Source organism: Thamnophis elegans, chromosome 2, assembly GCF_009769535.1.
Source record: "Thamnophis elegans isolate rThaEle1 chromosome 2, rThaEle1.pri, whole genome shotgun sequence".
NCBI classification, from domain to species: domain Eukaryota; kingdom Metazoa; phylum Chordata; class Lepidosauria; order Squamata; family Colubridae; genus Thamnophis; species Thamnophis elegans.
Genome location: NC_045542.1, coordinates 169,721,967 through 169,747,967, shown reverse-complemented (window position 1 = coordinate 169,747,967; position 26,001 = coordinate 169,721,967). Strand labels below are relative to the sequence as shown.

General features: G+C 43.2%; 2 protein-coding genes across 3 annotated transcripts; both read left to right on the top strand.

Annotated features, from left to right (window-relative positions):
- Positions 1 to 4,696: 4,696 nt before the first annotated feature.
- LOC116502585 (zinc finger protein 347-like) lies at positions 4,697 to 20,150 on the top strand. Its single transcript, XM_032208461.1, has 8 exons — positions 4,697 to 5,817; positions 9,409 to 9,528; positions 10,302 to 10,428; positions 10,858 to 12,304; positions 14,969 to 15,434; positions 15,721 to 15,834; positions 17,417 to 17,543; positions 18,362 to 20,150. Exons 1-8 carry the CDS (start codon positions 5,464 to 5,466, stop codon positions 20,047 to 20,049), a joined length of 4,443 nt encoding a protein of 1,480 aa, XP_032064352.1. The 5' UTR covers positions 4,697 to 5,463; the 3' UTR covers positions 20,050 to 20,150.
- Positions 20,151 to 22,555: 2,405 nt separating this feature from the next.
- LOC116503439 (zinc finger and SCAN domain-containing protein 9-like) lies at positions 22,556 to 24,755 on the top strand. Of its 2 annotated transcripts, none has more exons than XM_032209852.1 (2): positions 22,556 to 22,934; positions 23,995 to 24,755. In XM_032209852.1, the coding sequence occupies exons 1-2, from the start codon at positions 22,630 to 22,632 to the stop codon at positions 23,996 to 23,998; spliced, it is 309 nt and encodes a 102-aa protein (XP_032065743.1). In that variant the 5' UTR covers positions 22,556 to 22,629; the 3' UTR covers positions 23,999 to 24,755. The 2 variants fall into 2 exon arrangements, with proteins under 2 accessions (XP_032065743.1, XP_032065742.1); XM_032209851.1 differs by having other exon boundaries at positions 23,992 to 24,755.
- Positions 24,756 to 26,001: the final 1,246 nt, after the last annotated feature.

The window sequence follows — 26,001 nt, the reverse complement described above, 5'->3', positions numbered from 1 at the left end:
GAAAAACCGGCTCGAGAGCCCAAAGCCAACATGGGTTTGTCAAAACCAGATCATACCAGACTAGCCATATTGCCTTCTTAGATTACGGTGACAACCCTAGTGGACCATAGGAATGCCATTGATATAGTTAACTTGGACTTCAGCAAGTCCTCATAAGGTAGACCATAACCTACTACTAGATAAAGTAGAAGAATGTGGGTTAGACCTAGTCACCCCAGGTGCCTTGGTAACTGGTGCACACACCTGTACTCCTCAATGGAACTGCCTCTTCATGGAGGGAAGAGTGCAGTGAGTCCCCCAAGGCTCAGTGTTGAGCCCAGTACTCTTCAACATCTTCATCAGTGATTTGAATGAGGGTGTTAGGTGTGTAAGCTAACATTTGGGATAGCAAAATATATGCCATGATAGTAGTACTGTTTCTTTAAGAACTGCTGTTATCTCAAGTGGTCATAAGAAGGAGCTGGAATGACTGTTAGCTCTCTGTTTGTTAAATGCTGATGGAGGGGGGGGGGTCATCAGGTTAGCAGATGACCCCAGGCTGGCAGGAATAGCCAACACTTCAGAATACAGGCTAAAGATACAGAAGGATCTTGATACCCTTGAACATTGGGCACTACCTAGGAAAATGGGATTCAATAAAGTAAGGTTCTACCTTTAGGCAACGAAGGTGAAGTGCACAGGTACAGAATACCTTGCTCCACAGTAGTAACTGTGAAGGGGATCTTGGGAGTCCTAGTGGACAACCCCTTTAATGTGAGTCAGCAGTGTGCAACAGCTGCCAGAAAGAGCAACACAGTTTTTGGCAGCATAAACAGAGGAATAGAATCAAGCTCCTATGAAGTGTTAATCCCACCTTATAAGGTCTTGGGAGGCCACACTTGGAATTCTGCACTCAGTTTGGTCACCATGATGTAGAAGGGATGTGGAGACTCTAAGGAGAGTGCAGAGAAAGGCAACAGGGGATCAGGGTACTGGAGACTAAAGCCTATGAAGAACGGTTGCAGGAACTGGGTAGGTCTAGTCTACTGGAAGGAAGGACTAGGGGAGATGTGATAGCAGTGTTCCAATATCTCTGGGATTGCCACAGAGAAGAGGCTGCCCGACTATCCTCCAAGGCACTTGAGTGCAGAACAAGAAGCAATGGGTGGAAACTAATCAAGGAGAGAAGCAACTTAGAGCTGAGGAGAAATTTCGTGACAGTTAGAACAATTAATCAGTGGAACCACCTGCCTCCAGACATTGTGAAAGCCCCAACAGTGGAAGTTTTTAAGAAGCTGTTGGGTGGCATGACAATAGCAGTTAGATTTATATACCGCTTCATAGGGCTTTCAGCCCTCTCTAAGTGGTTTACAGAGTCAGCCTAATCAACCATAGTAACAATAGCCATTTGTCTGAAATGGTATAGGATATCCTGCCTGGGCAGGGGATTGGGCTAGAAGGCCTGCAGGTCCCTTCCCATTCTGCTATTGTATTGCATAGTATTGTATTGTATTGCATTGCATTAGCCGTTTGCCTAGACACCCCCACCCTTGGAAGGTCTTCAGTAACCTGATTGGAGGCTCCATTGGGAGCTGCACTTTAGCAGCTGGGCTGAATATTCCTCCCCCCCCCTCCCCCTGTGTTTTTCCAGGCTGCAGGGGGGCTGCCGGCTTGGGATTAACAAAACAAAACACAGCTTTTGCTACTGGGGCCAGTCAGCCTCTCGCCCTCCCGCTCTGTCTCCTAATTAAAGGAGAGTTTTCTTAAGGGGGAATCAAGAATTAGCCACCGACAAACATAGCTTGCTACTGGTGCCAGTCAGCCTCTCGCCCCTCCCGCTCTGTCTCCTACTTAAAGGAGAATGTTCTTAAGGGGGAAGCCTTCTCCTGTTACTTAGCAGCCAGAAAAGGTACAGGGGGGGGGGGTTCTTCCTGCAATCCTTATGGCAGCTGCCTCTGTGATTCAACAAGGAGGTAGGCTTGGGGGAGGGGGATTGATCCACCGCCTGCCTCTTTAACTCCTTCATAGGCCTCCTTTTGGCCCTTTGCTGCCTCCCTCGCTCTTGGCTAATGCCTCTGCAATCATCCTCACCTTTCTAAGGGCTCCTCAAGTGGTGGTTGTTGTCCTGCCGGACTCCTGAGCTGCTGGGGGCCGCCATCTTGGACCACGTGGTTTCAAGATGGCCCCCGGCTCCAAATTCAAAAGGCTCCTCTTTGCTGGAGCACATGGAAATGGCTTTTGCCTTTGCAGGCTTGCCATGCGGCTGCCGCTCACCTCCCGCAGCTGTTTTTGAGCCTTTCCGGCTCTCACCTTGTCCACTGGTGATAGCTGCCAGCACAGGTTTTTCTTTTTAAAAACCCTCGTGGCTCAACCTCTGAGGGGAGCGGAGGAGTGCTTCTGCTCCTGAGAAGCCTCTGCATCAAGGGCTGCCTCTAGGAGGCATGTGTGCCCAGTTCTCCTGCTTGCCCGGCAAGGGTCCTCACTGAGTGACTCCGTCTCACTCAATGGCCAGGGCAGCGTGCCGCCCCAGAGGGCTTGTGGCAGTCCAGTCCTTGCAGGAGGAGGCTGTGTGCGATGTAGGGAGGCAGGATTCGCCGGGTCCAAGTTTATTTTCCTTAATCCTCTGTAAATTACTGGAGTCCAGAGTAGTGCATCCTTTCCCTTGAGTGGATGAGTCAAATCTGGGAGGGCCTGTTGGCCAGGGGGCGTTACCCAAAGAGCTTATCTGACTCACCCAATCATGAGAGGACAAAGTCAACCCGTTCTGGATACTCCTCCCCCCTCACTATGAAGAATAGGAATACATACAATGAGACCCAAATACAAGATAGGCAGTATGGAGTTACTGCTGAACATAACAGTTAGTAAATACAAGTAATTTAAATCTCACCAGCAATGCTCTGTGGGTGGGATGTGGGTTTGTCCTTGGATGATCATGTGCCACAGATTAAGATGGATTCTTCTTTGTGCTTCTGCCTTCTCTAAATGCTAAAGGAAGTAAAGTCTGGCTTTCCAGTGTGCACTTGTTTAGAGTGCGGGTGTGATGACCCGGGGCATGGCACAAAGGCAACACAAGCAGAGAATAGGTCTAACTCCCTTTTATTGCTCCAACTGTGCCCCCTCAACATTCCCACATTCACTACAGGTCCTGGAGCAAAGCTCTCACACGCACCTTCAGAAGCCTCTGGCTGCGAGTAGTCCAGTAAGCATGGTTAGTCACACAGCAACCAGGGTCAGTAGTCCAATAAGCCAGGTTAGTCAAACGGTAATCAGAGTAAGACGTTCAGCAAAGCAAACAAACTGGCAAGCCCCACAAGAGAGAGTACAGCAATTTTCAGGCTTGGGCAAGTGCACACAAGTCTCAAAACAGATTCAAGGTTTGTTCCTGACAAATGCCCCTCCCACTGGCACCTCCTTACATCTCAGACTCCAGGTGTACCTTGTGAAAGGGGGCGGGGCACTCCTCCCTCGTAGCTGGCTCAATCTGCATTGATCTCACATCTCACTTTACTAATTCACAAAAGCCTTGCCTGGATGGACTCTGCCCTTTCCCAAGCTCCCCCAAGGCCAACGAAGCTATCCTCTCCATCTCTGTCAGCTCTTGTCCCAGTTCATCTTTCCCCGCAGATTCAGCGGGCTGATGGGTAAAGAGATTGGATCAGCTTCAAGCAATATAATTGGCAATTGTCCTTCCAGCCACTAGGTGGGGATAGAGAGCAACTGTATATAAAAGTTATATGCTGGAGCATGACACCCCCCACTTCTAGCAGGAATCTATACCATTCTTGACCAGGGGTGTCAAGCTTTTGGTGTCACGTGATATATCACGACCCCCCCCCTTTGCTAAATTGGATGGGGGTGTAGCTACCATGTGATGTATTCAGCCTGTGGGCAGCAAGTTTGACACCCCTATTTTGGACAGATGGCTGTCCAATTTCTTCTTTAAAATATCCAGTGATGGAGCACCCACAATTTCTGGAGGCAGGTTATGCCACTGATTATTCTCATTCTCAGGCGTTGCTTCTCTCCTTGATTAGTTTCCATCCATTGTTTCTTGTTCTGCCTTCAGGTGCTTAATTTTTAACTGTCCATTGTTTGCATTCAAGTCTCAAAACTGCCTAAAATTATCCTGCCCTAATTTCCAAACAAAAAAACCCTACTACCCACTGGATTCTACACATTTCAAACTTTCATAAATCTCTAAGACACTGTGTATTTCTCTCACTCCCATTTTTGCCACAGAACTGGCCAATACTTTCTGCAGCCCCATTTCTAAAGGCCCAATTCCCAGTAGTGGGCCATGGCTTAGGGGTGGGGGGTTAGGGACCCCCAATCTGGGTCATGCTTCTTCCAAAGGTGATTTTTCAAAAGGCATCTGGATTTTGTTTTTGCTTGAAGACTTTTCACTTCTCATCCAAGAAGCCGAGAACTAAAGAGGCTTCTGGGATGAGAAACTATACCACCTTCCAGCAAAAACAAAGTCCAGTTGTCTTTTGGAAAAGCACCTTTGGGAGTCCTTCATTGAGTGCCACCGCAGGTAATACAGATAAAGGTAAATGTTCCCCTGGACATATGTGCTAGTCATTCCCGACTTAAGGGGCGGTGCTCATCTCCTTTTCAAAGCTGAAGTGCTAGCACTGTCCGAAGTGGCCGGCATGATTAAACACCGAAGGAACACAGAACGCGGTTACCTTCCCACCAAAGGTGGTCCCTATTTTTCTATTTGCATTTTTACCTGCTTTTCAACTGCTAGGTTGGCAGAAACTGGGATAAGCTCACTCAGTTACGCGGCTCTCGGGATACGATAATAGATAACAGGACAAATAAACCAACTGTGAAGGAATCTCCAAAGCATGTATTGGTTAGGCTTTCCCTGCCCTCTTTCCTTTTCCCACATTGGAAGCATCACCCATTTCGTCCCCCTGGCCTTCTTCCGCCTATTCCAGGAACACATTCCACATTTTGAAGAGGATTGCGGGAGTGTCCAGAACGAGAAATCAAACCAAGTTTCATTCCAAGCAGCTTTGCTCATTTCAGCCCCGCTCAATCTCCGCCGTAGACATCATTGCCGGCCTTCTAGGCCTTTTCCACCCGCGCACACCTCCCGCTCCCAACATAATTCCGCTGCAACGGAGTTCGGGAGACCTTTAACTGTCAACATGGAACAAGACATGCGCAGAGCACCTTTGCCAACCCTTGAAGCCGAGCAGAGGACCGGAAAGGCCGTAGTTGCTTTAGGAGACACTCTAGGGAGGAGCAATAAACAAGGGAGATTTGCCCTTCTAGGATGAAGACGTATCTGGGAGGACAGGGGAAACCTGTGGAGGGGTCGATTTGCAGCTGCTCTTCTCAATATCAGAAGCCCGGAGAGAGGGGGCCCCGCCCCTTCCTATCCTCCCTGAAGCCGGGAAAGGGGCGGGGCTAGTGGGCGGGGGAGGGTCGGCCGTTTCTCTCTGTCGGGGCTGCGCTGAAACCGGAGACCGAATGGAGGCCCGGGGGTCTCCCCTTCAGGCGGGGAGCGGCCTCTCCGAGGGCCCCCGCAGCTCCGAGGCTGAGCGCTGGCGCTTCCGCAGCAGCGGCACCCGGGAGGCCGAGGGGCCGCGGGCGCTTTGCAGCCGCCTGCACCGGCTGTGCCGGGGTTGGCTGCGCCCCGAGCGGAGCACCAAAGCCGAGATGGTGGACCTGGTGGTGCTGGAGCAGCTGCTGGCTCTGCTGCCCCCGGAGCTGGCGGGCTGGCTGAGGGAGTGCGGGGCGGAGAGCTGCGCCCAGGCGGTGGCCCTGGCCGAAGGCTGCCTGCTCGGCCCCGCAGCCGCCCCGGAGCCCGCAAAAGAGCGAAAGGTGAGGGAATGTCATCCTCTTCTTACGCCTCTTGTGTCTCTTCCTTACAGATCATCCCAGAGAAAAGACATCCAGACAACACGTGTTGGGATGGTGTAATAGTATGTGAGAATAACTTTGCAGGATGGGGACAAGTCATAGACTGGACAGTCATAATTTAAAAGATAATCTCAATTGCCACATGGTGATGGAGATGGAGAGATTGGGGAGGGGGATCATAAAACTCTATCCTAGTTTTGCTGCAAGTAAAAGGAGAGGATGGGAACAATACTTTGAGAATCATAATATTCTGTTAATGTGACTTTATCATGACCTTAGAGCTAGTATTCATTGACAGGGTCCACCTTGAAGACCTGATAAACGATTCCTTCAGTCAGGATTCCCAGACCAGGGGCTCATTCCCCAATCCTGAATCCAACAATAGCTGTTGCCAAATATCCACCCACTTACAAAAGCACGTGTCCCTGTCTAAGTTGGAACATCCCTGTTTTCTGGTCCTCTTTGGTTACTACTAATTTTTGGTTTGGTTACTATGATTAGCATTGAACTTAAGACACATGAACCCTTCTTCTCATGAACAAGACCTCTTAACCAAACTGGATGTTGGAAATTATATTTCTCCTCCTAAATACCATAATATTTCTGGCAAGAAGCAGGAAACAAGGACGCATAGGTATTTCACACATGTGCAAATTAGTACAGGTAGTCCTTGACTTACATCCATTCGCTTAGTGACCATTTAAAGTAAACATCATTAGTAACTTTTGACCATTTTCACATTTACAACCGTTGCAGCATCACCAGAGTCACACATGATCAAAATTCAGATGCTTGGCACTCGTCGCATATTTATGATGGTTGCAGTATCCCTGGGTTATGTGATCATCTTTTGTGACCTCCTGTCATGCAAAGTCAATGGGGAAGCCAGACTCACTTAACAACCACATTACTAACTTAACAGCTGCAGTGATTCAGCAAGAAACAATGTAAATTGGGGCAAAACTCACAACTTTCTCAGCAACATAAATTTTGGGCTCAAATGTCAAGGGTTATCTGTACAAAGAATGAAGAGAGCATTATAAAAAGTTATGAAATAATATATGAAAATAGTGTTTAGGTGGATCAAATAGTGCTTAACATGCATATTTCAAAACCTATTTTTGATGTTATGAGGCAAAAACATTGAAAACTCTTTTTTCCTCTCCTCAAGCTTTTTGGCTCCATTGTGCGCAGACATCCCAGAAAGCAGTCATGTACATTAAAATATGTTACCAAATCACAGTGTGAATATAGTTATCCATTTTTTAGATTGCTTAATTTCAGCAAAATTAAGTAGAGATGCAAATCCTAAGCCTTTGTGACTTTCCCAAATAATGTAAGTGAAAAGATTGTCTGATTATTACTTACCAAAAGGTCTTGTATTTCCTGGATTCTAAGCAGAGTTTCCAGTGTAGATAGAAAAACTTGCAGAGAGAAACAACGAAGTATATTTTATTCATATTCCGTTAGCTTGATCATGGGACTCCTCACCTCAATGACCTCCAACTTTTTGGGCACCAGGGTCAGGTTCCATAAGGAGATGTTTTTCCGCAAAACAGAGGGGCATAGTTTCATGTGCTGCCTGCATCCCACAGATGAGGCTTTGCTTATTTCCATGGCGCAGTTTCTGGCATGCCACAACCCGGTGCCAATCCAAGGATGGCAGGTTGGGGACCCCTGTCCTACCTGTCAATAGCAGGAAAGAGACCTGAGCAAACTTTTGAAAAAATGCAAACAGCAACTAAGGTGATTAAAGGCCTGGAGACTAAAACATGAAGAACGGTTGCAGGATTTGGGTTTGGAAAAAAAGGACTAGGGGGGACATGATAGCAGTCTTTCAATATTCGAAGGGCTGCTACAAATAAGGGATTGACTTATTTTCCAAAGCACCAGAAGGCAAGACAAGAAACAATGGATGGAAACTAATCAAGGAGGGAAACAACCTGGAGTTAAAGAAAAAGTTACTAACAGTGAGGACAATTAACCAGCAGAACAGCTCCCAGTCAGAAGTTATGGGTACTTCATTACTGGAGGTTTTTTAAGAAAAGACTGGACAGCCACTTCTCTGAAATGGTGTAAGGTCTCCTGCTTGAGCACTAAACCGCCAAGATCCCTTCCAACTCTATTCTGATTGAAACCTACTTTTCATATTAAATATATATTGGCATTACACTTTCAAACAGAAATATAAGAAAAAGATAAAATAACTAATGCAATTATACATGATTATTTCCCTGAACTGTTTTGATAAGCTATTAAACTGATCTTTCTCTTACTTTACACACTTTTATATCCTTCCTGATATTATCAACATATGTCATAAAATCAGTGTTTACATTATGGTTTCACTTAATTCTAGCCGAATACAACCAAGCATCTAGATTATGTGAACTACCACTGTTACATGGCCACAGCACTAGGTATTAGATTACATATTTACTCTGCTGTTATCTATCTACATACTGCATTATGCTATATGTAATAAATGAAATGGAATATTTAGGCTTTGATATGCCCTATACTACCACAATAGTGAGAAAAAACAACAAATTAAACACACCTTTATAATTTGCACACATATGCAGTTTGTGGTCCTAAATCCCTTACATTTCGTAATTTATTACCCTAAAATGTGGAATTGTGACCTGTCAGTTATCAATCATGTTACATAATATTATTCCAAAAAGCAGTTTGGGAAACTGCATATGTTGGTTATGGAAGTTCCTGTTATGATTTTCATTCTAGTTTGATCTATTCTCAATTTATGGCATGTCATTCTTTCAGTCCATCTTAGAATATTATTGCACTCTGTATGGTCCCTGTGCTTTGATATAGAGAGTATATCATTCTTTAAAGTTGTATATCCTTCAGAATTATTTTGCAAAAATGGCTTATTGGCCAAATCTGTTGAAAGGTTACGTTCCATTGCAAGAGAAATTCTCCCTATTTCAGCTTTATCTTTCTATATTTTCAAAATTATCCTAAAACATTTCTCATTACAAGCTTAACCTGATTGGGAATTGAAGGTGAAAAAGAATGAAGTATCCAAATTGCCTTTTGATTATAGTTACAAAATTTTCAGGGGGTGCATTTTACCACCAATCTCAGTGTTCATTCCAAGATCGCCCCCTGAAATGTCAGGTTGGTGGTCTCCTCACTGCAAGAGGCACAGAGAAGCCACTCCAAAAGAGAGATTGATCCTGTCCTTTTCAGGAGATAATAGCCCTGAAATATAAAGGAGAAAAAAGACAAGGTCCGATAGTCATAAATACATTCACAAAGAAGGAAAGCCCACAATTGTCAAGTAAAGGGAGGAGATACAGAAGCATCTCCTGATCAGAAAGAAAATAGGAAATAAAAAAAAGACTCACAACTCACAAAAGTGGCAGGCATTTATCCAGAAATAACAGCAACCCACAGAGTAGAAATTCTCAAGTTGTCTCATTTTGATTTGGGTTGGAAAAGTATAGTTGGAGAGTAAAAACATAAGGCAAGTGAACTAACATGATTCAAGTCATTTGAAAGTGGATCAAAGCCAGACTTTTCTTTCAGTTGCAGGAGCCATTCATTGGGGAGATCTCAGCAGAGCTCCAGGGAAGAGGAGATCCATCCAATGATTCTGAAGAGATTCTTTTCAGGAGGATCCAACTGGGGACACCTTGCCACTTAAATGTGGGTTTCTTGTGAGAAGTTTAAACTACTTTCACTCATGAGCCAAATGCCAAGTCTGTGTGAATTGGAACCTGGTTCAACCTCCAAGGTTGTTTTGGGGATGCAAATGAAGGACAACTCACAAGAGTCTTGAATTTGGAAATGTTATCTGTACATTAGAAGATTTAAATCTTTCCTAACATTTTCCTAAAGATCTGGAAAAACAGTTAAAAAATAAAAGCCATGAAGCGAAGCAATACCAATTATACAAAAACTGATTCAGAAATACCCAAATATATCCACTTTAAAATAAATTACAGAAAGGACAAATTTCTCTCATAAAAACTCCTAATTCAAAGCTGACAAATTTTAATGGAAAGACTGTTGGTCAAGTGGCTTGATTTTTCCAGGGTCATTTACAATATTTTGAAATAGGCCAGGTGAAAAATTCTTAGTACGTATGTCATTTTCTAAAAAAATTGTATTTTGGTTAGCCAGCAACACGAGGTCTCTGCCCAAAACCTCCTTGGTGAGTTATTCCAGTCTTCGGGCGGGGAGGGGGTAGTGCCATTCTACCAATTGGATGCATCTAAGCCATGTTTCCAACAGCAGCATGGAGGAGCTGGAGGGGCGCTTCCCACCCTTAAAGATGTTGTGGACCTGCAGGGCCTATGCCTGTCCTATAAGAAACTTTCAATTTGATCTCTTGCAAAGCTCTCTTTTCTCTTTTGGAAGTAAGAAAGGGAACATTAGAGAGGACTGTCTTATGGGGAAGTTTTTCTTTTTCTTTCTAGGACTCTGATCCCTTTGAGGAGGTGGCTGTGGACTTTACAGAGGAGGAGTGGGCACTGCTGGATTCTGGCCAGAAAGCCTTATGCAGGGAAGTCATGCTGGAGGTTTCTATGAATTTGGCCACTCTGGGTAAAGATCTTCTTTGCTCTGTGTTCCAATCATTGGGAAAGGTGCTTTCATTGGGAGGTAAATGGGGAAGTTACCTGCACTAAATTGCATAAAACAGTCAGAACTCTACCTGGCCATCACCTGCTCTTCTAGGACACAACTAAGGCCTTGGCAGAAACATTCACCATAGCTTTGTGAAAGGCCTTAGATGTTCCACGGAAATGCCTGGCCGGATTGACCTATCAATAGCAAAACCTTAATCTGATTCAGGGCTGAAAAATCCCTTGGATACCGTAAGAGTCACCTGGATATCAATTTGCACCAACTATCTCCTAGCTGACACATAGCTGGTGCCAAATCTGATGCTCAGATGGGCATATTTTGCACTGGGGAGACCCCACCTCTCCATCATTCTAAGCGCTAATGAGAATTTATTTTACTTTTTCTAAGCAGGTGATGGTGATGATCTGAGGAATGAGAATGAAAAGCAGCCACCATTATTTACACTGCAAAATGCACTATCTGCAAAGAGTCATTCCTTCTCTTTTGCATTACCTAACATACCGCATTGGAAACCACACACGTTTTCAGAATATGAGGGGGATTTCAATCTAAGCAAAATGATGAAACTATGCATGAACTGTGGAAAGAGCTTCATTAGCATGAGTAATCTTAATTGCCATCAGAATATCTACATAGGTGAGAGGCTATGTAAATGTCCAGAATGTGAAAAAAGCTTTTGTCAGAAAACAGAGATGATTTGTCCTAAAAAGATCCACACAGGGCTCAGACCATATAATTCCCTGGAATGTGGAAAGAGCTTTTTTGAGAACAGTGATCTTATTCGACATCAAAGGATCCATACAGTGGACAAACCGTATAAATGCCTGGAGTGTGGAAAGAGCTTTGCTCATAAAGGAAAACTTAATTTTCATAAAAAGATCCACACTGGGGAGAGACCATATAAATGCATGGAGTGTGGAAAGAGCTTTATTGACAACTGGCACCTTACTTTCCACCAAAGGATGCACACGGGAGAAAGACCATATAAATGTTTGGAGTGTGGGAAAAGCTTTAACTGGAGCAAAGATCTTATTCGTCATGAAAGGATCCACACTGGGGAGAGACCGTATAAATGCTTGGTGTGTGGAAAGAGTTTTGCTCAGAAAGGATGTCTTACTGGTCATGAAAGGATCCACACGGGAGAGAAACCATATAAGTGCACAGAGTGTGGGAAAAGCTTTGCTCAAACAGTACAACTTAATGCTCATAAAAGAATGCACACGGGGGAGAGACCATATAAATGCTTAGTATGTGGAAAGAGCTTTAATTGGAGCAGAGGTCTAATACATCATGAAAGGATCCACACTGGGGAGAGACCATATAAATGTACGGAGTGTGGAAAAAGCTTTGCTCAAACAGCGCATCTTAATTCTCATAAAAGGATCCACACAGGAGAGAGACCATATAAGTGCTTGGTGTGTGGTAAGAGTTTTGCTCGGAAAGGATGTCTTGCTGGTCATGAAACAATTCACACAGGGGACAAACCATACAAATGCACGGAGTGTGGAAAGAGCTTTGCTCGGACAGGACATCTTTATTCTCACAAAAGGACCCACTCAGTAGAGAAACCATATAAATGCTTGGTATGTGGAAAAAGCTTTAACTGGAACAGAGATCTTACTCGTCATGAAAGAATCCACACTGTGGAGAGACCATTCAAGTGCATGGAGTGTGGAAAGCAATTCAGTCAGAATAGGGCTCTTATCAATCACGAAAGAATCCATACAGGAGACAGACCATATAAATGCACACAGTGTGGAAGAAGCTTTGCTCAAATAGGGGCACTTAATTCCCATAAAAGGATCCACATGGAGGCGGGACCATATAAATGCATGTAGTGTGGAGAAAGCTTTAACAATCACAATACATTTACTCATGAAAGAATCCACATAGAAAAATTCCATATAAATGAATGGAGTGTGGAAATAATTTTAGTGGGAAAGAGCATCTTACTCATCATGAAAGGATCCATGCTGGGAGGAATTCTTCCAAATGAACAAAGTGGAAAGGTCTCCAGTAGAAACTTATCTTAAAATTTGAGGATCTACTGGGGAGAAATCATGTAAATGTAATGTGGAAAAAACTTTCCTTTTTTATAGCAATAGCAATAGCAGTGGACTTATATACCGCTTCATAGGCCTTTCAGGCCTCTCTAAGCGGTTTACAGAGAGTCAGCATATTGCCCCCAACAATCTGGGTCCTCATTTTACCCACCTCGGAAGGATGGAAGGCTGAGTCAACCCTGAGCCGGTGAGATTTGAACCGCTGAACTGCTGATCTAGCAGTAGCCTGCAGTGCTGCATTTAACTACTGCGCCACCTTGGCTCTTGGTGCCTTCCTTGAGAAAGGCACCATAATTCTCATAAAAGAATATCCACAGAAAAAACAATATAAATCCATGGAAGGAACTTCAGAACAACATTTCTGGTCCCAAATACTGGAATTCATTCAAAGCAGCCAGCTCTTCCATTGCCTGTTTTAACTTGCATTTTTCTTCTCCTTCCCCATGATGTGGAAAGAGGGATGCAAAATAGCAATGAAGCCCTTCAGTTTCCTCCCTGTTGCCCTTCACCAGCTCGTTATCGTTTCCAACTGGAGGACTGTTGGCTTCCTTGATTCCCTCTTAATTTACTGGAAAAAACTATATAAAACAGAAATTGAATCATCATCATCCTAATCATTAGCTATCCACTGCAGGATGAAATCTATTCTGCATGATTCCAACCAATATGGTCTTGAGATTTGCCTTGCCAATTGGGCTTGCAATAGACGCTGATGTCGTCACTATGTCTTCTTGTGGCTCTCTTGTGGACACATCACATGGAATCCATTCTATGATTGCCTTTGTCCACTAGTAGTTCTTTGTGATGTGACCAGCCCATTTTCATTTCAGTTTTTACTGTTTAGATGGCATCATATATTTTCATTTGTTCTGTAGTCGATGTCTTTCTATCTTGTCTTGTGATGAGCATGTATCTGAAATTGCATAAATTTACCAAATTTGGAAAGTATTTCAATCTGCAGATGTTAATTCCCACAAAATAGTGTTTGTGTTTCTTCACTTCTTTAGCTAAAGAAAACTCATTTCCTTTTGATATCTTCTGACCAGGAGAAAGATCAGCCTCCGAAATACTGCCTCCTTTTGAGCAGTTGCCAATGCAATTATTCACCACCAACACATTTTGGAGAAGAAACTCTTTACTCTTGGAACCTTATTAATAAACCTATGACATGTACGGTAAATTTCCTGCTGTCTCCTTCCGTGTATTTTTTCACTATCTGACCCAGTTATCATGGCCAATGATATGGAGCCCAAGTTTTGAATCCACTAGGGGGAGAAACCAACTTCAGGAGATCAATTTCTCGTGTTGTTGTTTTTTTTTTTGTTTTTTTTTTAGGTAGCGCAGCCCCTTGAAACCAGATCAGCTTTTTAAGAATCAATCATCCAGGAAAGATCAAGTGAAATGATGAATAAAAAAGTAAAGACTTCCAGTAGAACAGAAATAGCATCTAAAAAGATATGGAGCAGATTGTATTCTGCAAGAAAAGCGGGGTGGTGGTGGTGTTTAAAGAGGATCACCACAGGAATACAGACAACAGAAAGGACAAATAAATTAGCCTGAAAGAATCCCAAATCATTTATTGCTTATACATTAATTGTATGTATGTATGTATGTATGTATGTATGTGTATATATATATATATATATATATATATATATATATATATATATATATATATATATATATATATATATATATATATATGCTGATAAGCACAAATAAAAAAAAACCACAAATATAACAAAGGCAACAGTAAAAATATTGGGTTTCTGTCGTGATGGACTCTTGCGACGAGCCGATTGACAGATGATGGAAGCAGTTAGCTTCCTCCCATAATTGGGGCTTACCAGAGGTTGTAAAAACCTTGTATATATCTATATCTATATATCTATCTATCTATCTATACACACACACACACACACACATTTACTGCCTGGATCCCTGCTATGGGGCCCTTCCTCAAGTCTTCATCCTCCCCCAAATTTCTTCCATGTGTACCAGGAATCCCCCTTTCCAGAGGATTGCAGTAGAAAGAGAACTCCCAGGTATGCAGAAGCGACAGGTTTCATTCAAAGCTGCTTTATTCATTTCAGCTCAATCGCCAGCTTTCCAGGCCTTCATACTCGCCTCTCCTCCCGCTCCTAACTAAAAACTTCCGCAGCAACTAGGCTCGGGCATCCTTTAAACGTCAGCATGGAATAGGGCATGCGCAGAGATCTTTTTTCCCAGTCCGAGCAGAGGACCGGAAAGACTGTAGTTGTATTAGGAGCCGCTCTAGACAGGAACAGTAATAGGGTTTTGCCCCTCTAGGATGCAGCCGTCTCTGGCCCAGTGTCTGGGAGGGCAGGGGGAACCTGTGGAGGAACCGATTTGCAGCTGCTCTTCTCAGCCTCAGAAGCCCTGAAGGAGCAGACCCCTCCTCTCTCCCCTCCGTGAAACCGGGAGAGGGGCGTGGCAAGTGGGCAGGGGAGAGTCGGCCGTAACAGAAGGCGGCGGCCTCGGAGGGAGTGTAATCCCTATCGGGGCTGCGCTGAAGCCGGAGATAGAATGGAGGCCTGGGGGTCTCCCCTTCAGGCGGGGAGCGGCCTCTCCGAGGGCCCCCGCAGCTCCGAGGCTGAGCGCTGGCGCTTTCGCAGCTGCGGCACCCGGGAGGCCGAGGGGCCGCGGGCGCTTTGCAGCCGCCTGCACAGGCTGTGCCGGGGGTGGTTGCGGCCCGAGCGGAGCAGCAAAGCTGAGATGCTGGACCTGGTGGTGCTGGAACAGTTGCTGGCCCTGCTGCCCCCGGAGCTGGCGGGCTGGCTGAGGGAGTGCGGGGCTGAGAGCTGCGCCCAGGCCGTGGCCCTGGCCGAAGGCTGCCTCCTCGGCCCCGGAGCCGTCCCAGAACCCGGAAAGGAGCGGCAGGTGAGGGAATGTCATCCTCTTCTTACGCCTCTTGTGTCTCTTCTTTATACATAGTCGCAACAAACATCCAGAGAACACTTGTTGCGGTGGTGTAAATAGTATGTGGGAATAACTTTGCAGAATGAGGACAAGTCATAGACTGAACAGTCATAACTGAAATCTTTTTGTGCTCAAGTTCTCTGACTTGGGTTGGCGTAGTACAAGTGGAGAGGCAAAATGTAAGGCAAGTGATCTGTCAGGGTTACAGTCATTTGAAAGTGGATCATAAATCAGGCTGTTCTTTCAGTTGCAGGAGCCATTCATGGGGGAGATCTCAGCAGAGCTCCAGGAAACAGGAGATCAATCCAATCCTTCTAAAGAGCTTTTTTTCAGAAGGATACAACTGGGGCCACCTTGCCAGGTAAGTGTGGGTTTCTTATGAGAAGTTTAAATTCCTTCCATTCATAAACTGCTCTTACAAATAAATGCTGAGTTTGTGCACTTGAACATGGTGTCTCCCCAGAATGGCCCACTGAGTCACATTCATTCATCTTTTAAGATTGTTCTATGAATGCAAACATACTATTCACAATAATAATATAGTAAAATAATATAAGGTAATCATATATTATATTATAAAAATAGACGTTGGGACTTAGGAAAGAGTGCAGAAAAGAGCAAAAGAATATTGCAGCCGAAAGCATATAAAGAGCATTGCAGGAATTGTGTATGTTTAGTGAAAAGGACAATTACGGGTGACATCATAGTATTGTTCCAATATTCGAACAGCTCGCACAAGGACGAGGGAATCAACCTATTCTCCAATGCATCTGAAGGGAAGGCCAAAAAAAACAATGGATGGAAACTAATCAAGAAGGGAAGCAACTGGGAATTAAGGAGAAATTTCCTAGCATTGAGAACAATTAACCAGTGGAACAACTTGCTTTCAGAAGCTGCTGGTTCGCCATCACTGGAGGCTTTTGAGAAGAGACTGGACAGCCACTTGTCTGCAATTGTAGTGTCTTCTGTTTGAGTAGAGGGTTGGACTAGAAGACCTCCTTCCAAATCTGTTATTCTGTATTAGGAAATGTTTAGAATAACAGAGTTGGAAGGGATTTTGGAGCTTCTAGCCCAAGCCCCTGCTTAGGCACGAAACCCTACACCACTTCAGACAAATGATTATCCAATCTCTTCTTAAAAACTTTCAGTGTTGGTGCATTACAACTTCTGGAGACAAGTTGTTTCACTAATTAATTGTTCTAACTGTCAGGAAATTTCTCCTCAGTTCTAAGTTGCTTCTCTCCTTGATTAGTTTCTTGTCCTGCCCTCAGGTGCTTTGAAGAATAGTGTGACTCCCTCTTCTTTGTGGCAGTCCCTGAGATATTGGAACACTGCTATCTTGTCTTCCCTAGTCCTTCTTTTCATCAGACTAGACATATCCAGTTTCAGCAACCGTTCTTTATACTTTATGTTTTAGCCTCCAGTCCCCTAATCATCTTTGTTGCTCTTCTCTGCACTCTTTCTAGTCTCTCAACTTTTTTTTTTGTAATTTATTGCACTGAAAGAGTTCCATCTTTCTTAATGTTTTTCAAAACAAGTTAAAGAATAAAAACCATGCAGTGAAACAATACCAAATTGGATTAAAACTGCTTCAGAAATATGCTGACACATCTACTTAGAAATGTATTTTTCTAATCAGTTTGCTGAACCCGACAGGTGAGGCCAAGGATACTCTCTCCCCAACTTCCTTGCTGAATTATTCTGGACCAGGGAGAGGCTCCCCAGTGAGAGCAGTATTGTCATTCTGTTACTTAAGATGCCAAAATTGTTACAGCGAAAGCAACAGCCTGAACTTGGAGCTTCACTGCCAAATTAATTATGGGGAGAAGTAAACTTAAGCCTGCTTTGCCATAAAATGTCTATTTGGTCTCTTGCAAAATTCTTTTTCTGGTTTGTGCCTGAAACATATTGTCTGCTAATGAAGATGTTGTTTCTCTTTCTAGAGTTCTGCTCCCTTTGAGGAGGTGGCTGTGGACTTTACAGAAGAGGAGTGGGCACTGTTGGATTCTGGCCAGAAGGCTTTATGCAGGGAAGTCATGCTGGAGGTTTCTAAGAATATGGCCATTCTGGGTAAGAACCCTCTTTGCTCTGGGTCCATTCAATGGGAAAGGTGTTTTCAATGGAAGGTAAACAGTGAAGATACCTTCACTTATTTGCTTAAGGTGGTGAGGACTCTGCCCGGTCATCTGAATAGTAGCGCATCTTTAAAACCTTTTCTAATCTCAAGAAAACAATCAAGGTGACACATGTTTTGGAGTTAGCAAATATCCATGAAAGAGCTACTGCAGGAAAGAACATCCATTTCTCCTCGATTCCTTTCAACTGCCAGGACCTTGCTGGATCACAATTCAGGGGCAGAGACAATTCAGGGCAATTTTGTCCAAGGTTCTTATCACAGCTAGGCCTTGGCAGAAACACTGATCGTAGCTTTGGGGAAAGCCTTAGATGCTCCATGGAAATTCCTGGGCAGAATAACAAATCAACCAGACTCCCAACTAAAAATTCCTAGGATTTCATTAAAATTCCTAGATAACAACTTGCACCCAACGTCTCCTAGCCAAACACATGGCATGTATTTGAGAAAAGGAATTGCCTCTCCTTAACAGTTGTAAGTAGCAGAGGACCAAGCTGAGCCCGAGGGAGGGATCAAACGTGCCATCAGTCATGAATCCCTTTGAGCCCACAAGAGATTTAAGTCCAGCCCACCTAGAATTCCTTCTATTGTTATCTACCACCAGTTGCTTTAGCCATCAGTAGTTCAGATTCTTCTAGAGAGCTTAAGTTTGCAATAAATCTTTATACCCATTTGAACTGCCTGGTTCTCCTGATTTCTCTGTTGCTTGACATCTAAATTCTAATAGAAATTTCTATTTTCTTTTCTTCCCCAGGCAATGGGCTGGAGAATGAGAAAGACAAGCAGCCAAGATTAATGCCAATGCAAACAGCAAAATATGAAATGGAAGAAATGATGTTTGGCCATCAAAGGGATCCACAAATGCAAGTGAGAAGCCCCCCAGAAGATGGAGAGATCTCTTCCATTTCCCTCCCTTTTGAAATCCATGGCTTCCTTACCCAGCAAGGTCACAAAGGGAAGAGAAAAGGAAAATATGGCAAAAGAGAGCAAAGTGAATTTGATGTAGGGGAATATGACAGAGGTCAGAGCACAGGAAAAGAGTATGTCACCAAACAGTATGTCAATCAGTTTTTCTCTGTTGCTTTACATACAAAACTCTATGGGAAACACAAAGCACATACCTTTGTAAAATTTGGGAGGGATTTCGTTTTGGGCAGAAAGATAAAACTCTGCATGAGGTGTGGAAAGAGCTTCAGTAGCAAAAGTAATCTCAATCGCCATCAGAAGGTCCACACCGGTGATAAACCATATAAATGCATGGAGTGCGGAAAGCAGTTCAGTCAGAAAGGACATCTTACTCATCATAGAAGGATTCACACAGGGGAGAAACCATATATATGCACAGAATGCGGAAAGAGCTTTGCACAGAAAGGACAACTTAGTTCTCATAGAAGGATCCACACAGGCGAGAGACTATACAAATGTGTAGAATGTGGAAAGAGGTTTATTGAGAACAGAGACCTTACTTGCCATGAAAGGATCAATACAGAGCGGAGTCAATATAGGTGCCTGGAGTGTGAAAAAAGCTTTACTGAAAACTTTACCCATCATGAAAGGAGCCACCCTGTAGAGACTCCCTACAAGTGCATGTCATGTGGAAAAGGATTTACTCAGAAAGGACATCTTACTCGTCATGAACGAATCCATACAGGGGAAAGACCATATAAATGCAGAGAATGTGGAAAGAGCTTTGCTGAAGAAGGACGACTTAATTCTCATAAAAGGATTCACACAGGTGAAAGACCATACAAATGCATGGAGTGTGAAAAGAGCTTCACTCAGAAAGAACATCTTACTTGTCATGAAAGGGTCCACACAGGGGAGAAACCTTATAAGTGCACAGTATGTGGAAAGGGTTTCAGTAGAAACTCTTATCTGAACCGTCATCAGAGGATCCACACAGGTGAAAAACCATATGGTTGCAGAGAATGTGGGAAAAGATTCATTGAGAATAGAGAGCTAACTTCCCATCAAAGGATCCACACAGGAAACAGACCATATAAATGTCTAGAGTGTGGAAAAAGCTTTTTTGGCAACAAAGATCTTATTCGTCACCAAATGATTCACATCGGGGATAAGCCATTTAAATGTCTGGAGTGCGGAAAGAGCTTTACTGAGAAAGGAAAACTTATTTCTCATAAAAGTATCCATTCAGGAGAGAGGCCATATAAATGCCTGGAGTGTGGAAAGAGCTTTACTCAGAAAGGAAAACTGAATTCTCATAAAAGGATCCACACGGGGGAGGGACCATATAAATATATGGAGTATGAAGACAGCTTTATGGACAACAAAGACCTTAATTGCCACCAAAGGATCTACACAGGAGAGAGTCCTTATAAATGCAGTGAGGATGAAAACAACTTTTTAATGACTGCAGGGCCTTTATTTGTCATGAAGACATCCACAGAGGAGGAAATTATAAATGCATGGAATGTGGAATAAACTTCATTGAGAATACAGGTATTCTTCAACTTACGACAATTGAGCCCAAAATTTCTGCTGCTAAGTGAGACATTTGAGTTTTGCCCCATTTTACAATCTGTTTTGCCACAGTTGTTAAATGAATCACTGCAGTTGATAAAGTTATTAATATAGTTGTTAAGTGAATATGGCTTCCCCACTGACTTTGTTCATCTGAAGGCCACAAAAGGAGATCATATGACCTGGGACACAGCAAGAGTCATAAAGATTAAACGATTACCAAGTGTCTGAATTTTGATCACATGATCATAGGGATGCTGCAAAGGTTGTAACTGAAAAACTGTCATGTCACATTTTTCAGTGCCATTGTAACTTTGAACAGTCGCTAAATGAACTGTCGTAAAGCAAGGACTACCTGTAGTATGTGTCTCATAAAAAGATGCACATGGGAAAAACCATATCTGGGTAGTCCTTGACTTTCAACAATTAGTTTAATGATTGTTCAAAGTTAACAGCACTTCTGACCAGTTTTCACCTGACTGTTGTAGCATTCCAATGGTCATGTGATCAAAATTCAGATACTAGGCAATTGACTCATATTTATGATGTTGCAGTGTCCCAGGGTCCCATGATCCCCTTTTGTGACCTGACAAGAAAGTCAGTGAGGAAGCCAGATGTACTTAACAACAATGACTAATTTAAGGTTACTTCTGCTGACTGTCAGCTGCCTGCAATTTGGCACATCGAATCTCACCAGGCTCAAGGTTGACTCAGTCTTCCATCCTTCTGAGCTGGGTAAAATGAGGACCCAGATTGTTGGGAGACAATATTTTGACTCTGTAAAGTCAGGGCTGTAAAGCACTGTGAAGCGGTATATAAGTCTAAGTGTTATTGCTATTGTTATTAACAACTACAGTAGTTCACTTAACAACTGTGGCAACAAAGGTCATAAAATGGGGCAAACTCAATAAATGAATCATTTAGCAACACAAATTTTGGGCTCAATTGTGGTCGTGAATCTATGATTACCTGTAACTCCCATGAAATAAAGTTAATCCAAAACAGTCAACTTTTTCATCATCAAAGGATGCAGACACAGGAGGAAATGTTTTACCGAATAAAACCAGCAGAAATATTTGGTTTGTATAAATTATATAAATAATTTTGTTCCATGATTTCTTGAGATGATTTGGGTACTCCCTCTATCCTTGGCAGTTGATCAGAAAAATAGGAATTCAGATTGGAAGAGAAAATAAATATTAACTATCTCTAAGAATAGGTGTAGCTCACATCCATCATGTGTACCTTTTTTGCATTCTAGCAAGGCTTCCTCCATGCCATCACTGAATGCTCCCTAAAAAGCCTCTAACCTGCCAACCCTACAAACTTCAAATTGCACACAGACTGGGGATTCAACAAGTCAATCCCCTTTTCTGAACCACTGTGTTGAGCAAGCCTTGCCATAACACAAGATGAAAACGTGTGCTTTGGTACCAATACTCCTAAACTCAGACAACTAAAAGGAAAGGTCTATAAAGGAGACTTTTTTCTTATTTTCATCTTTTGGCCCCATCTTTTTCTCTGTTTCTGTGCAGATGTCTTCCCAGATTACGCAATCTGATTTTGAAGGTGTGTACAACCTCCGGAACCAAAATTTGCCCCTGAGCTGGATTTGACCATTAATTGCACTGAAATGCCTGCTCTTCTCTTTCCATTGCTCATATTAGCAGCTCCCTCATAGGTGTGTGTGTGTGTGTGTGTTAGTTACATTTTTTTGCTGATAAATAAATGGAGACTAGTATAAATCTATTTCAAGCTATTTAGCTCTCATCAGCTAGCCATACCCTTACTGGGATTTGAACTTGGGCTATTTTACAACATATTTGGACATACCAGGTGCTTTGACAAAACACCTAATGTATGTGTATATATATTACACCTTACACCTGTCCCAGGAACAGAGAGAGATATATAAAATTTACTATTAAATATATCTATTAATATATTAAATATATATAATTTACTATTAAGCTCTGAGTGCGTGTATACGCACCTTCCACCTGTCCCAGGAACGGATCCGCATTTCCAAAGGAATTCCAAAGAGAAATCCGAGATGTAGACAAGCTTCAATTAAACCAATCTCCATCCAAGGCCGCTTTCTTCATTCCAGCCCCCGCTCAGCCTCTGTCTTGACCAACATCCCCGGCCCGTTCTCCACATACTCCCGTTCTCCCCTTCCCGCGCGTGTTCCTGAAGACCGAGTTCCAACGTCTTTCAACGGTCGGCAACGAACGGAACACGCGCAGAAAGTCCCTGTCAGTGCTCACTGCTGTGGGTTGGTTTTTTTTTTTTTTGGGGGGGGGGGGTGTACGGCTCTCTTCCCCAGGGCAGGAAATGAAGGTCGCGCGTGCCTTGAAAGCGCGGGAAGTTTTGGCGGGAACGATTCTAATTGCCCTGAAAAGCTCTGAGGAAACGGAGATCGCCTTCTTTCCATCTGGAAACCGGGAAAAGGGCGGGGAGTGGGGAATGTTGGGACTGCCGTGACTAAAGGCGGCCTTTGGAGGGAGCTTCCCCTCCGGCTTCAGCGAAGCCCGAGACCGAATGGAGGCCCGGGAGTCTCCGAGGCTGGGAGCAGCGGCAGTTCTTCTGGCGGGGAACGGCGGCTGGGAGGCCGGCGGAGGAAGCGGCAGCCTGAGCGGCCTCCCCGAGTGGCCGCGGGCGCTCTGCAGCCGGCTGTGCCGGGGGTGGCTGCGGCCCGAGCGGAGCACCAAAGCCGAGATGCTGGACCTGGTGGTGCTGGAGCAGCTGCTGGCCCTGCTGCCCCCGGAGTTGGCGGGCTGGCTGAGGGAGTGCGGGGCGGAGAGCTGCTCCCAGGCGGTGGCCCTGAGCCCGCAAAGGGGCGGCAGGTGAGAAGAGTTCACCGTGGGACGCTGATGTATTTCCCAGCCTCTGTTTAAAAAAAAAATCGCAGACATGAAGTCAGGGCACGCTTATCTGGAAGTCCTAATAGTTTGGAACTGATTTCCTTTTGAGGCAGGCAAACACTTCTGTTTCACATTGGTGAAAATTCCATGGAAGGATTGGATCATTGAACAGTTATATTATTTTCTTATATTTATATTTTTAAAAAATAGTTTTGGAGAAAGCAGCAAACAATGAAGGGCAGGTATGTTAATTACATAGCTGCCATTTAGTGTAAAGAAGCAACAACCAATGACAAAGTTATTAAATAAAAGATGAAAGTTATGTTTAGATGGTCCAAATTGAGCTTCTGGGCAAAAAGACAGAGAGTGGTTTTCCCCCTCCTCTTCAAGATTTTTGATTTCAGTAAGCACAGTTACTAGAGAAAGTAATTATATACAGTAAACAACTAAATCAAGTTTGAATATAGTTATCGCCATTGCTCGGTTTCAGCATAATTAATTAGAGATGAGTTCAAACATCTGGTTAGCCACCATGACAGAAATGACTACAGTTTAGGCACCCTGTTGAGACATGGTTTAGCATTTGTTCACTTAAAGTGGTAATCTTATGAGAAAGGTCCATATTCTTATTTGATCAAGAAGATCTCAGGATAAGAGATCTCAGGTTGTGGTCAGATTAGGAGGAATATTGCACACTATTGCGTTTGTTGTTTCCCACTGCAATTTGATCTTTGTCCAAAACTGTTTTCAAAAGATGCATTTTAGTCCCCAAAGCATCTCCATTTTCATCCTAAAGTCTCTCCCTTAATTACCAGGCTAGTGGTGTCTTTACTGCAAGAAGCCAAAGAAGCTACCACAAAAGCAAGGAGAGATGATCCTGTCCCTCTCAAGAGATAATGGCCCCAAATCTAAAGGAAAAACAGGATGAGATAGAACAAACAAATATATCCACAAAGAAGGAAAGGCCACATCTAACAAGTGAAGGAGAGGAGATAAACATATAAATTCTAATGACAATTTCTCCTTTATTTTTTCCAAGCAGCTGATGGTGATGGACAGGAGAATGAGAATGACAAGCAGCCAAGGTTACTGACATTGCAGAGCAAATCAAGAAGAGGAAGAAGAGGAGGAGGAGGAGGAGATGTTTGGCTATCAAGGGGACCCACAAATGCAAGAGAGAAGCCACAGAAAAGATAAAGAGAAGTTCTTCACTTGCCTTCTTGTTAAAATCCATGGCTTCTTTACCCAGCAAGATCAGAATGGGAAGAGAAAGAGAAAATACGGCAAAAGAGAGAAAAATGAATTTGAATTACGTGAATATAACAGAAGACAAACTTAAGGAAGACAGCATAGCTCCAGACAGCATAGAAAATACATAAATCATTCCTTCTCTTTTACTTTACCTAAAATATTTCATAGGACACACAAGCCACGTGTTTGTAAAATTTGGAATGGATTGTAGTCTAAGCCAAAAGATAAAACTGTGTATGAAGTGTGGAAAAAGCTTCAGTAGCAAAAGATGCATATCTGACTTGCCATCTGAAGATGAATTCTTTCTCTGCATGATTTTTTAAAATATTAGAATTTTTTTAAAATATTGTTAATTATATGCTCTTTCATTGTATGGTGCCCAGAGTCATGTTTTGGGAGATAAAACCCCTATAAATATGAGGAACAAATAAATTATAAATTCACAAAGGGGAGAAACTTTATAAATGCATGCAGTGTGGAAGGGGCTTTCTTTTCAAGAATTGCTAGATTAAAGCATCAGGAGGCCTTGTTGCTGATGGTTCCATGAAGGAAGAGAACATCCAAAGCAGAATTATAGTGGAACATATGACGTGTCAACATAGAAAAGCTCAATGCTGTAACATCTATATACTGACATCTTTGGCACCAGTGAATTGAGATGGCTGGGGTTGGACTCCTTTGCTCAGACAATTTCACCATTTTATTAGGATATGTTAAAAAAGAACTGACTTTGCATTTATAGCCAAGAAGTTATCTTACCTCCCACTGCATATTTACCTTCTCAACCAGGAAGCTACAAAGTGTTGCCACTTTCTATCTTGGAAAGATCATTAATTAATTTTGTTGTTGGTCTTAAGGTTGGGTTCCTCTTTTATCTGAGTGTCCTAAAAGTGATCTACATTTTTAAGGAATAGCTGGAAAACAGGATTGGTTTTACCCTTTGTTTGCCAAGTGCAGGTACTGTCTGAGAAGCTCCTCAGCCAGACTTTAATGTTAGTTGTGGACTGTTTTCACCCCTCCAGGGGCTCAACAAAACTTTCCCTTTGTTACTTTCCCATGAGGCAGAAGCACTCATAAAGTGGAAGTAAGGGAATATTGATTAGCCCTATAATAGCAACCTCTATTTGTGCAGTTACCATGGCAATTCTTCCTTACCATTCTTGCTTATAGAGGCATTTGAAGGAAGAAAAATCTTCAATTTTGCAAGTCTTTGAACTTAATTCTTATTAACTGCAATCCTTCTAGTTTCCTTTGTGTATTCTTTGTGGTATCTGAAACCAACCATCACCAGCAATACCCACATTTCAGCCCAGCTAGGTGAACAAACAGCCAAGAGCGTCAATTTCTGTGTTTTTCAGGTTGTGCAGCCTCTTGAAACCCAATCAACTCTTGAAAGACTCAAGCAGCCAGGAACAACCAAGCAGAAAAGGCAAAAAAAAGAGTTAAGAGGATCAACATGGGAGAAACATAAATGCAGTGTGGAAAGGACTTTAGTGCAAACTACTCTGATTCACCATCAGAGAATCCATACAGGGAAGAAATTATATAAATGCTTGGATTGTGGGAAGAACTTTACTAAGAAAGGACAACTTATTTCTCATAAAAGGATCTACACTGGGCAGCAACCATATAAATAGTGTGAGAAGTGACTTAGGATATCTTATGAATCATAAAAGGATTCACACAAGGGTGGAACCATATAAATAGACTGTGGAAATAGTTTTGCTAAGATGATTTGATTCTCAAAGAGGATCCAGAGATGTGACCATATTTATATATGGAATGTGGAAAGAGCTTT